Below are 14197 nucleotides of genomic sequence, written 5' to 3'. Positions count from 1 at the left end.
CTGCGATCGCGTCCGGTTGCCAAGGAACAGGTTAGGCGATTTCCCGTGAGGTTAGAAGATGTCGGAGTCAACCCATGCGAATACCTGTAGTAGGCGAGTCAAACTGGGAGGTAGCTGGAGGTATGTTGCACCAGGAAGGCAAACAGTGCAGAGCTCAGTTCCTGACGTCACTTTAGGATTGCACCCGGTCAGCGCACAGAAAATCCAGCAACAACAATGGCAGGCCTTCGGTTCAGGTAGCATGTGTCCCACTTCAATAACCAACACGTTTCTTTCTCTCTTTTTTTTTTTTTTTCTTTTTACCTGTCTTCCTTCCGTTTACCCTTACTTTTATACCATTTCCTCTTTACTTCCTGATTGATCATTTCCGCCCATTTTGGAAAAGTAATTTGTATGCATTTTTTTCCTGTTTTCTTTTCAGTTCGCCACACTCTCCCCCCCTGGAAAAGACAATCCCCGTTGGTTAAAAAGGGAGTATTGTCAGAAGCCAAGAAACTCCTCATCCTCGTCAGTAGATTCATGGAAAATTTCCAAAAGTTTGGATTTTTCCAGATGATTTAACTCCTCAGCGGTGGGAAAACATGGCTTCAGATTACACACATGAGCGGTACGCACATCCTCACCAGTGTCTTCCAATGCCACACGATAGTTCAGTGGTCCCAGCTGTTTTATAATTCGATAGGGACCTTTCCATTTATTAGCAAGTTTAGCACTAAAATGGTGAAGTGCACTTGACTGTGGAAAATGTCTCAGCCATACCCGATCTCTTTCCTTATAGGTCACATCTCTTCGAGCTTTGTTGTAGCTACGGAGCTGTCTTACAGAGGCTTTCTTGCTGCATTCTTTGGCTCTAGCTTGCAACTTAGCCAGATGTTCTGTGACATTGTAAGATGGAGCAGTAGGAGAGAGATTTTTCCCATGTAGCAGCTTGTCCATTGGCCCCTGTAATTTCCTGCCTAGGTGAAGCTCGGCTGGAGACATACCAATGGTTTCTTGTACCGCTGAATTTATGGCAAACCGTAGCTCAGGTAAGTGTTGGTCCCACCTTTTATGGTTATCATCCACGTATGCTGAAATCATCTGTTTTAACGTTCTGTTCACCCGTTCTGTTAAGTTTGTCTGTGGGTGGTACGCTGTAGTCATTTTCTGGGTGACTTTCCATTTGGCACAGATGTCCTGAAAGACGGCAGACATAAACTGAGTACCCCGATCAGACAGGATGAAGTCAGGTACCCCCCAACGAGTGAGGATGTCTTCTGAGATGGGCAGCAACAATTTGAGCAGTGGCCTTTCTCAAGGGGAATAACTCAACCCATCGGGAATAGTAATCCACGAACACTAGTAGATATTCATACCTTTGGGGGCTGCGAGGCAGAGGACCCATGATATCTACTCCCAACATCTCATTTGGGCGAGTGGTGGTGGTCTGTTGAATTTTGCCAGCAGGTTTGCGGTTTTCACTTTTCAAGGTTTGACATTTTATACACCTTTTCACATGCTGTTTGACAGATGTCCACATGGCTGGCCAGAAGGCGACCTGGTGTACTCTCTGGTAAGTTTTGTGAATTCCCAAATGACCACTTAAGGGATGAGCATGATAATGATGTAGAATGTGGGATAAGGGTGGCAGGAACATAGATTCTGTAGTGCACTTGTCCATTTGTCAAAGGAGTTCGGTGATATAATTTGTCTTCCACTACTTCATATTGGTCTTGCACAGAAGAATCATTTTCTGCTAGTGACTGGAATATCTTCGTAATTCCTGGATCTTTGTGTTGTTCTTCCCAGAGGTCTACTGCTGAAATTGGAAATCCAGGTTCCTCCTTCTGAGTGGAGTACAGGTGGCATCCAGGTGCAGAGTGCATTCGAGATAAAGCATCTGGGGCCTCATTGAGTTTTCCCTTTCGGTACTCAACTACAAAGTCGAATTTCTGCAGGCGGAGGGCCCAACGGATTAGTCGTGCCGTGGTTTTTGTGGAGTTCATGACCCACTGAAGAGCTGAATGATCTGTAACTATTGTGAAGAGTTTCGGTTCCAAGTAATGTTGCCATTTTTCTAGTGCCCACACTATTGCCAGACACTCTTTTTCGGTAGCTGAATAATTCATCTCCGCTCGTTAAAGTGCGGCTGCCATAGGCCATGACTTCCTCCAAGCCTTGCATTTTCCGTTGTGTCAGCACCGCACCCAATCCTGAGTCACTGGCATCAGTGTAGACGACAAAAGGAAGCTGGAGATCAGGATGTCCCAGTATAGGAGGTGAGGTGAGACACGACTTCAATTTCTCAAAGGCCTGTTGACATTGTGGTGACCACTGGAAAGTACGTCCCTTTTTCTTCAAGGCATTTATAGGCTCTGCAATCCGAGAGAAATTGGGTACGAACCGATGGTACCACCCTGCCAGTCCGAGAAATCGCTGAACTTCTTTAAGGTTCTTTGGTACAGGATAAGAACGGATGGCCTCTACTTTGCTGGGGTCAGCAGAAATGCCTTGTGTGTTTACCACATGTCCTAGAAATGTCAGTTCCTGAAGGCAGAATTTACTCTTTTTCAGGTTGATGGTTAAACCAGCTTTGTGCAACCGGGAGAAGACAGTTTGCAGATCCTGGAAGTGTTGGGTGACAGAGGGTGAGTAAATGATAATATCATCAATATACACAAAACATATTCTTCCTCGTAGTTCACCTAGCACAGTCTCCATTAATCGCTGAAATGTTGCTGGAGCATTCTTCAGCCCGAAGGGCATCACATTGAACTGGTATAACCCAGATGGAGCGATGAAGGCAGTCTTGGACTTGCTCTCTTGTTCCATTGTTACCTGCCAGTACCCACTGTTGAGGTCAATGCTGGAGAAAATAACTGAGCCGGAGAGGGATTCCAAGATCTCAGTAATATTAGGTAGAGGATAGGCATCTCTCTCAGTGATAGCATTGACCCTCCTGTAATCCACACAGAATCTCAAGCTGCCATCCTTCTTTGGGACCAGGACAATGGGTGAAGCCCAAGCAGAGTGTGAAGGTTCGATGAGACCATTTTTTAACATTTCTTTAACTTGTTCTTGTACCACATCTTGTTTCTCTGGGGTTAATCGATATGGACGCTGTTTGATGGGTACAGGGTGGACAGTATAAAGACAATGCTGGAGTACAGTTGTTCTTCCGAGCTGGAGAGTACAGACTTGAGGATTGTTCTCTAGGAGATGAAGTAGTTGAAACTTTCTTTCAGAAGGTAAGTGTGCTTTGTCTACTAGAGTCCTTATTAAAGTTTGATCATCTAGATTATCTGGAGGCTGGGATACCCTTGTGATTTGCGGTGGAGGAATAGAGCTGAACAGTGAGAGAGTTTGGTCTGACCTTTTTCTGTGTGCTTTCTTTTCCAGATGCAGAATTCTTCTAGCAGGAATGCTAGCTTGTCCAGGCTGGAAAGGATATTCCTTGTTGGGAGTGGACTTGAAAGAATATTTCCCATCTGCAACATTGATCTGCAGCCCACTGGTGAATATAAAATCCAATCCTAAGACCACAGAGTACACTAGAGCTTTGGAGGAAAGGATGGCCACAGGTATGGAAAAGACTTGGTTGTGGAGGGTTATATCTGTTTTTGTCCACCCTACAGGTACTGCAGTCTCGCCATTTGCCAAGTAGAGGGGTCCAAGGGACCAAAGGCAGAGTGTGTGCGCGGAGGCGAGCTCGGTCCACAAGCTCTCATGTAAGAGAGTATAGCTTGCCCCTGTGTCAATGATAGCTTTCCCTGTCCAGTGGCCAATGGTTACAGGCACAACTAACTGCTGAGGTATGGACTCACGTTCAGAAGTTAAAGGTTCTGTTTTGGCAGATGGCTGGGATGGGGGTGTGACGGTCAGAGCGTTACTGGATGGCATTCCTCCCGTCTTCTGTGAGGGAAAAGTTCGCTTATTTCCTGCAGTTTGATGTGGATTTTGAGGTGATGGGGAAGGCAAAACGGAGTATTGTGGACAGTTGCCAGGTGGATGCTGACCTTTACATCTCCAGCACTGGACGACTGGTCTTTCAGCTTGCCGGTTGGAGGTAGGCTTAGGTGTAGTGACTGTCCGCCCATCATAATGAAACTGTTGAGCATAGTCTTTTTCCAGCTGATGACCAAGTTTTACCAGTTCATCCACTGTACTTACTCTACTGCGAAGTTGACTGGCGAGGTATGGTTTAATATTCTTTAGTATCATTTTAACCAACTCATTCTCTGTCAGTGAAGGTTTCCAGCGCTTGCATAGAGCTCTGTAAGTGAAAGCGAAATCTCTAATAGGCTCCTTTTCTCCTTGAATTCTGGTGCGTACACGCTCAGCTAACTCGTCTTCATAGTCTTCAGAGAGAAATGCTGAGAGAAATGCGGTCTCAAACTCATTCCAGGTGCTAACAGAGGACCTTGCCACTTCCCACCAGTCCCGTGCGGTTCCATAGAGGACAGTGCGAAAGGTTGCCAGAATGTCTGCATCATCCAAAGGGTGTAATGCCATAAAGTCTTGACACCTGGTTAAATATAACAGAGGGTCACTATCATCCGATGGTCTGCCAAATGTGGGGAAGGTAAGCTTCAAATGATCACTCTTGACCATAGATGTTGGGTGCGGAGGAAGTGGAAATATAGACGGGGTTGTGTGGGGGACTGTTTCACCTTCTGCAGCGGAGGTGTAAATGGGTGATTTAGGTAAGCTTTGAAAATCAGTCAGAGTTTTTCTAGGTGTCTTGAAATAACTAACCATTTCTTCTTTTAGCTCTTTCAGGGAGTCGCTGAAGGTATTCAGTTGGACATTACATTGACTAATCTCATGGGTAAGTTGGTCACAGTCCTTTTGAACACTTTGCTGCATGCTCTGAATGTCTTTTTGCACCTCTAGCTGCAATTGTTGTACCATGAACTGAACTTCAGAGACTATGGTGCGTTCACTTTTCTTTAGTTCTCCCGTTACCATCACTTTCAGGGCTTTTGTCAGTTGATCAGTGTCCTCTTCTTCATTTTGTCTCTGAGCAGTGATCGTGTTCTGAAGCTGTTGGTGGTTGGATTTAATTTTATCAGTCAAGGTTTCAATCTTGGCATCATGCTGTGAAGTTGCAGTTGCAAGTTCCTTGGTGAGTACTTTCAGAGCTTCGTCCTGCTGCTTGAGGTGATTAAACAGGATATCCCAGTTCCCTTGTACTTGCGCTGACAATTGATAAATTCCTCTGCCAGGAGTTGGGAGATATCCAGGCAAGTCCTGCTGTATTCCTGAAGGAGGCGACGTTTGCGTAGTTTCTGTGGAGGTGCACAACTGCATAGCATCGGTTAGTGGAGGAGCATTTTCCCCTGATGGTGGAATAGCAAAGCACACCTGGGCTCTTGGAGGAGGACTAGGAAAGTGGGTGGGTGTGGAGTAGAAGGTGGGAACATGAAGTGGTTGTCGTGGTTGTTGTGGAGTTTGTTGCACCGGGGCCCAATTGGGTGTTGCAATATCTGGAGGATCAATTGCCACAAAAGTGGATGGTGATGGGGGGGTATGGGCCATGGTTGACGTGTGTGTAAAATGGCAATGTCAAATTTGTAAAATTTTAAAAAAAATAAAAATTAAAAGGAAATACTGATGGGCCTATGTAAATTCTTTGGGGGAAATGGGGCACCAAAATAAACTACAGAGGGATTACGCTTTCATAATCCAAAAAAATATATACAGAATTTACCAATTCACAGAGGTTTACAATTTTTTTTTTTAACACAAAATTGACCCAACAGTTCTTAAAGTGATACTTGTTATATTGGTAGTCACACCAGTCCCTTGACTTGAATGGCTTGACACAGTTTTCCAAAACAACAGTTCACCAAAGTTCATAAAGCAAAAAAATACTCAATATCCAATTCAATTAAATCACACACACAAAAATAATGTTCAATGTCCAACCAGATAATGCAAAAGAGTTCTCAGAGTTCCCTAGCAGCAAATATTCAGAGATCACAAATTCAAAATTCAAAAATCAAGTTCAAAGTCTTTGGTATTTACCCAAAGTTTGGGTTCAGTTCACACAATTTTTTTTTCAAAGAGTTCAAGTCCCTGTTCGGGCGCCACTTCTGTAACGGTGACCGCCCCGATTTAACTTAAAGCATTAAAGTTTCAATTGTTCGGGCGCCAGACAAGTCAAAACTTGTCAAGAAAAAAATAATAATAATTTTAGTTTCCCCGGTACAGCTCATAAACCACCGATACAAAAAAAAAAAAACACACCATTCAAAATGGCTTAAATGACAGTCACTGAATGAAGGCTTTCAGATCAAGATAAATGTTATTTAAAGGGGGGGGAAAAGAAAAAAACAAGACAGTTACTCAATTCATTTTTCAACAGAATTTGTATATTTCTTTTGTCAGTAACAACCAAAATACCAAAAAACATTCTGTGATTCACATTGCATAATTCACAATCGATTGTTCTTTCCTTTTAACCAGTTTTCACAGAAAATTACTAAATTTCAAACAACCACAATATAAAACAAAAAAAACAAAAACAAAAACAGACCAGCGATCATCTCGTTCAGTGTCTTTGTAGTGAGGAAGCGAGCGTGTTTGCGTGCGTGTGTGTGTGTGTGTGTTGCTATGGTTGCTGGCTGCGTAACGGCCACACTACTGGACGGAGAGCCCTGGAAGTAGTTTGGGGATTTCAATGCGAATACCTGGGCAGGCGAGACAAACTTGGGTTACGATGCACCATGCAGATGAACCATTCCGGAGATCAATTCCGCCGTCACTCTGCGATCGCGTCCGGTTGCCAAGGAACAGGTTAGGCGATTTCCCGTGAGGTTAGAAGATGTCGGAGTCAACCCATGCGAATACCTGTAGTAGGCGAGTCAAACTGGGAGGTAGCTGGAGGTATGTTGCACCAGGAAGGCAAACAGTGCAGAGCTCAGTTCCTGACGTCACTTTAGGATTGCACCCGGTCAGCGCACAGAAAATCCAGCAACAACAATGGCAGGCCTTCGGTTCAGGTAGCATGTGTCCCACTTCAATAACCAACACGTTTCTTTCTCTCTTTTTTTTTTTTTTTTTCTTTTTACCTGTCTTCCTTCCGTTTCCCCTTCCTTTTATACCATTTCCTCTTTACTTCCTGATTGATCATTTCCGCCCATTTTGGAAAAGTAATTTGTATGCATTTTTTTCCTGTTTTCTTTTCAGTTCGCCACAAAGTTGATTGCCAATTAAGTTTAGAATACAATGAACCAATTAGAACCCACTTTAGGTCAGATAGCTGCTAATGGTGGATATTTTGATGAATCGAAAATATATATATTTTTTAATATGTATAAACTGTTTATGTAATAAAATATGTTTTCGTAGTTTGTGGTGTCCCTTATCAGTGTAAAATTATCACAAATTAAAAAGGATTCATGCCAATATTGTCTAAAATCCAAACTTTTGGAGGGCAGTGTAATATATACACGTATTTTCATATATATATATAAAATATAAGTGGATTTGCTTTCGCAGTACAGAAAATGGTGTCTTCTTGACATGTTGATAACACCAAACAAAGTCTTCAAGGCCTCATCTACAACTACACTGTTTGAGGGCGTGTCAAACTAGATGAACAACCAATTAAGAACCAAAAATTTGTTACAATCCTATGTAGATTTCTGCAGTAAGAAAGGATGGAATTACTGACAACTTTTTTCACACAGTCCAGAATTATAGCTCCATTAATCATGCTCTGATCTTTAAATCTTTGCAGACCTTTTACATTCACAAACAGCTATATTATATACTACATGAAAGGTCATATCTGAAAAAAGCACTATGGGGTACTTTAAATATGCATAATATGCTAATATGCGTAAATATGCTTGTGAATAGCATTTTATGTTGAATTCAAGACATTTTATTTCTATAATTTGACATAAATCCAAGAGGAAAATAGAAAGTAGGTTGATACTTGATTTTATCCATCTGGAATTTGGATTGGATTGTGAAGGGAGCGATAAATACCACAGTGAAGCCAGGTGATTTGAGGGGATGGGATGAAAATATAAGAGGGATTCATGCCATTAACCGAAAGGGAAAGTGATTTCAGAGGATGAGCAAGTTATTACATTTTGATTGCATTTCATTTGGAATAACATGCACAGCTGAACTGTGTACAACAAGACTGGAACTGTATGTTGGAAAAGTAATGCCAATTTTGATTTCATGTTGACTTTACACAGTACTGATACCATTACACTGTATCTAGTGATAGCGGAAAGCATCCAAGTATCCAAAAAAATATCTACTTAAATCTACATTCACAAGATGTTTGTGTTCTGTTGAAATCTGTAGATCTTAAAATTAGAACTCTGTTTGTGCAGATTCGATGAAGGTCTAGTGATAACATCTGATAGTATAGAATCTTACATCTTGTGCAGTCATGTGGAACTCATGGGCAGACTGCAGGACATTCTGTCTGAACTCTAATTGGCTGGCCTGCCGGTAACAGACATCACTGAGCTGCTGCTGCAGACCCTTGAGCTCCACCAGGTCCTCTTCATCTCCTGCGCTCAGCAACGCTGCGATCTGCTGGTTCAGCTCCACGTAAACAGCAAACCACTCCTGCAGCAAACAGCATGACATTGACTGTTAAGACACAGTTAAATAAACCACCAGCACTCATTAAGATCACAGGTCTATAAACACAGTACACCAATCCTGCAGGCCAATGGCTACAATGGCTCCCATGGAACATAAACAAAAGACTAAAACATGACAAAATCTCTGAAATGTAGAACATTTGTGGTTTATGAATTGATGAATGTCCAAAACACCCCTAAACATCACAAGACAGAGCCATTGCTTTGTTTGTAAATTAACACCATCTTAGCTTTCACAACCATAGAAAAACTAAGTTAAAATGTAATAAAAGCTTATCATAAATCTAAAACTAGTGGTGAATGCTTGGACAATGATAACTATTATTATTGTTTCTAAAAATTAAGCAGCACAACTGTGTTCAACTGTGATAACAACAAGAAAAAGTTTCTTGAGAACCAAATCAGCATATTGGACTCATGGTTGCACTTTATTTTACAGCACGTGCACTTACATGTACTTACCTAAGGTTAGGTTTAGGGGTAGGTTCAGGTTTAGTACCTAGTTATTGTAATTAGAATTACTATAGTAAGGACATGGTATGTACATGGGGAACAGGAAAATAAAATAAAGTGCCACCGAAATGATTTCTGAAGGATCGAGTGACACTGAAGACTGGCGTAATGTTGAAAACTCAGCTTTGCCAAAAGGAATAAATTACAATTAAAATGGTAGGTTACACTTAGTAATTACAGTGTAACAAAGACACTTTAAAATTGAGTAATACTGAGTAACTACATGTAATTACAGGTTAGGATTAGGGTTTGGTTTGGTTTTAGGGTTAGTTGCATGTAATTATGCATAATTTATAGTTATTACTATAGTAAATGCACATATATAATGACACTGCAAAATAAAGTGTTACCAAATTATATATTAACAATATTACTGTTACAGTATCTTACTGGCCCCAAACTTTTGAATAGTAGTGTATATATTGACTTAACAGCACAGAGGCCAGTAAATAACCACATAGAAAACAAGCTGAACACCTGGCAACCAATCACAACCACATAACCTCACATTTTTTACTTTTGCACAGACAAAGACCACCATGTTCTTTAGAAAATATCTAGATAACTATTGTTTGTCTCCAAAATTCCTATTTATGGAATGCTGAAATAACACCAGATAAACCATCTTCCAAAAAAACTCATCACCATGGCAACACTTTGCATGCAGACTAACATGAAATCACTTTTACATAACCTTCAGTTTGAACCATGTCTATAATTGGCTCAGTTCCTGACTCAACGTGACAAAGAGGTCACTGTTCAACAAACCATAAAGCCACTGAGTCTCACGCTCAAAAACAACACCTTCCTGTAACAAAACATGAATACCAACCACTCTACATCACAGAGTTCCCTGTAAATCAAAGAGGCTGATTGTGATCACACTGAGCCACAAACCACACTGAACACAGAGGCAGCAACTACTTCTGACAAGCCAAGAGCACACCACAAACCACTCGAGAGACAGACAGCCAAACAGCTGACCTTCAGGAAAATTGACTGTGGGTGAAAACCACATCTTTAAAGCAAATCAAATGCATTTTATCAAGACTGTAAACATGACAAAGCTTTGCTACATGTAGTATGTACTAAAATATCCTACGTAGCCTGAATCATTGTGAAAGATTCAACATGAATATAAATACAACATATTTTTATTTCCTCAAACAAGTTTGCATAATCAGAAGCATAAACATTCAAGAAGATTGGCATGCGATTCCCTCAAGTAAAATACAACAATACTGCCACCTACTGGCAGGTCATAAACTGCATGGTTGTGGCATAAAATACATTTTAAATGAAATGCCTGATCTCAGCAGCTCTGACTGTTTGAGTTCTATGGTCTACAACAGTGGTTCTCAAACTTTTCAGGCCAAGTACCAACTCAGAACTTCAGAGTACCACTAAGTCGCCGCCAATCTTCATTCTAATTAAAAGTTTACTGCGATACTACTAAGTAACAAACATGTTATAACCAGTGAAAATGGCTGTTAAGCTCCAAAATGCTAAAAATAAATAATATTCTTTATTTCACTGCAATTTTCATTCACTAGGCAACTTGAAAGATTATAAGTAATGGTAACACTTTAAAAAAATGGTTTCATTTGTTAACATTAGTTACATTAATATGAACTAAAAATAAGCAGTATATTTTTATAGCATCAATTAACCATTCTTAAAGGGTTAATTCACCCAAAAATGAAAATAATATCATTTTACTCACCCTCATGTTGTTCTACACCTGTAAGACCTTCATTCATCATTGGAACACAAATTAAGATATTTTTTGATGAAATCCTTTTTTTTTTTTTAAATCAGTGGTTCGGAAACACTGCTTTGAAGCTTTATGAATCTTTTGTTACGAATCAGTGTTTTGAAATTGGCCGTCACTAGATATTGTTGAAAAGTAATTATTTTGCTTTTTTGGAGCACAAAATATTCTCGTCGCTTTATATTAAGGTAGAAGCACTGTACTCACATGAAAAGTTTTAGATATGTTTTTAGTAGCTTTCTGGATCTTGAGAGGTTTGGTGACATTGCTGGCAATAGAGTCCTCACTGAGCCATCGGATTTCATCTTAATTTGTGTTCCGAAGATGAAATAAGGTCTTACAGGTGTAGAACGACATAAGGGTGAGTAATAAATGACAATTTAAATTTTTGTGGTACCTTTAATGATAGTGCATACAAAATATGTAATGTTCATGTTAGTGAATGCATAAACTAATGTTAACAGATACAACTTTTGATCGTAATTTATTGTAAAGGTTAAAGGTTAACATTAACTAAGAAAAAAGCTGTAGAAGTATCCATTGTTAGTTCATATTAAAGGTGCCCTAGAATCAGTTTTTTCTAAGGTGTCCCCTGAATGTGTCACTAAAAATTACATGTTATCACTAAAAATGTCACGTTATCATGGATCATATGTCGCTATTGTTCTTGCTTATCTAGTCTGATGATTCAGCTGTGCACAGATCCAGACATTAATACTGGCTGCCCTTGTCTAATGCCTTGAACATGAGCTGGCATATGCAAATATTGGGGACGTACATATTAATGATCCCGACTGTTACGTAACAGTCAGTGTTATGTTGAGATTCGCCTGTTCTTCGAAGGTCTTTTAAACAAATGAGATTTATATGAGGAGGAGGAAACAGTGGAGTTTGAAACTCACTGTATGTCATTTCCATGTACTGAACTCTTGTTATTTAACTATGCCAAGGTAAATCCAATTTTTGATTCTAGGGCACCTTTAACTAAATTTAAACAAATTGAACCTTACATGTAAAGCGTTACCCAAGTAACAAATGTGTTACAACGAGTGAACACAGCGGTTAAGCTCCAAAATGTTAAAAAGGCATACACTGATATTCATCATCTCCATAAGCTGTTAACTTGTGTCTAGACTGAGATAGTTACTGAACAGAACAGACTTTTTCTGATTTGTGAATTCTGATTTACAAACTGAATCGATTGGTTTATTGAAACGAACTGACTCAAAAATAAAATTTCACACACTGGTATGGTTATTGAGGTCAGCTCACTGACTGATCCAGCAATATCAGTTCTTTTGTTAATCGCTCAAAGAAAATAAAAATAAAAAATAAAGAAGATTATCAGTGAATAAGAACCTTAAATTTCCGTATGTTCCTCACACAAAAATATAATATGATTTCAGAACACAGAATATTGTTCATGAGCCGTATGGATGCTATTTGTCAATTTTTGACTAATTTTGGACTGTTATGGTCACTCCAAACAGTCTGTGAATATAACAGGCCAATACTGAAAATTCCTCTTTTGCTTTTCAGAGAGGCTATACATTTCACAAAAACCACATAAACAAGCCAGAGATGACAGGTGTACTTACACTGTGTTGACTCTCGATCTCCTCATGCTTCTGCTGCAAGGCCTGAGACGCGCGAATGGAGTCTCCAATCCCCCACTGCGTACGGAGCTGATCTGTGCCAGGACCCTCCAGCCAATTCACAACCTGCTCACACACAAGACACATGAACACAGACAAAGACACCTTTAATTAGTGAATCACTACCACATTTGACCCATGAGCCATTGAGCAGCCTCTAATCAGAAATAAATCAGGAGGAACAAAGAGCAAATCTAATTAACTAAATGACAGGATCAGGTCGATGAGAGCTCAAATTGAAGATTTACTTAATTAGATATGTACTTGTTTACAAAAAGACAAATGTAGGTTGCACGTCTCGAGGGCTGCACAAACCTTTGGCTGTCAGATTCTGAATGAAAATCAGTGTTAGAGTAAACGGAGATCTCATCTCAGAGCTGCAGCTAAATGGAAGATCATCAGTGATTAGCACTAACATTTTAGTGTGTTCCAACACAAATATTGCATAATATTAAAAGCGTTCATGGTGCTTTTCAAAACTCTGTGTGAAGATTTTTCAAAATTCATCCCTTTGTGTTGCACAGAAAAAAAGGATACATGTTTGGAACAACATGAAGGTAAAAAATAAATGACAATTTTCATTTATGACTGAACTAACCCATTAATTAACTTGCTTGACTTGCAAGTTCAGTCTCAATTTGATAGCTGAGAGTTAAAAACAGGAATTACAAATGAAATGGCAGGAAAAAAAAAAAATCATTTTCGTTGTTCAATAAACTAAAGAAAATGAAAAGTCTGGAACAGCAGCAAGAGAACCTGCTTTGTGAAGAAAGTCATTAATTTGGCTAATGCTGAGATGCCTGAACTTTTTAAGAATCGCTGCTTAGTTTGTAAGGCTTCCTGACTGTAATTGCTTCAGGCATTGTGGCGTACAAATGATCCCCCCCTTCCCTGCGCAATTTTTCACAGAAGGTAAGAAGTAGGCCAAACTCCTTTTTCCGACACACAAGATGTGCACCTCCCAATATCCTGCTCACCATGGAAACAGACATTTAATCTGAGTGGTTTTGTGAGACTTTCATAGGGTACACATCTTCTGATCTTGGCATCAACCTTACATGACCTGAACCCCATACTTGGTGATTCTAAATGTCACTTTTTTAAAATTTAACTTTGTTTAGACATTTTTCATTACATTTTACAAATAAATATTTATCTTACTGACCCCACATTTTTGAAGAAAAATGTGTAATTTATTTCTTTCAAGAATATAAATCAATATCAATTAATGTAGTGGAAAAAAGAAAGCAAAAGCACATTATACAGTTATAATTGCACCGACAGTCCTGCTCCCTAACAGTGATTCTCTATGGTAATCGGATTCTCAGTGGGAATTTGGTGGGAGTATGGTTTGTAAGCCTTCCAAGAAGACAGCGCAGCACTGTTTGTCAGATAATTGTGTGACAAATCTTTTCTGTGGAAAAACTCAGATTGTATGGTGCGGAGATCCACCAAAAACTTCTATTTGTAGACTAAAGACTGCTGATTCACCATTGTATCAAAGCCCAGCCACAGTCTGAACTGGAAGTAAAAGGTCTTCGCTTTCAAACATTGGTGGTATTTAGACATAGAAATAAAAGCAAAATGGTTCACAGATGACACTGAAACTCCCTCACTCTCCACAATATCATATGGTGGGTTTG

At 39.9% G+C, this 14197-nt stretch overlaps 1 protein-coding gene across 4 annotated transcripts in view; it reads right to left on the bottom strand.

Moving 5' to 3' along the window:
* sestd1 (SEC14 and spectrin domains 1) overlaps positions 1-14197 on the bottom strand; it is a 51254-nt gene that overhangs the window by 11912 nt on the left and 25145 nt on the right. For all 4 annotated transcript variants that reach the window (XM_067410144.1, XM_067410145.1, XM_067410147.1 and 1 more), the window contains exons 11-12: positions 12498-12620; positions 8383-8577 (exon numbers count right to left, since the gene is read on the bottom strand). In XM_067410144.1, coding sequence (XP_067266245.1) covers positions 8383-8577; positions 12498-12620 — 318 coding nt within the window. The remainder of the gene's footprint in view (positions 1-8382; positions 8578-12497; positions 12621-14197) is intronic.

The sequence above is a fragment of the Chanodichthys erythropterus genome, chromosome 14, assembly GCF_024489055.1.
Source record: "Chanodichthys erythropterus isolate Z2021 chromosome 14, ASM2448905v1, whole genome shotgun sequence".
NCBI classification, from domain to species: Eukaryota; Metazoa; Chordata; class Actinopteri; order Cypriniformes; family Xenocyprididae; genus Chanodichthys; species Chanodichthys erythropterus.
This window is presented reverse-complemented; position numbering and strand designations above follow the sequence as displayed.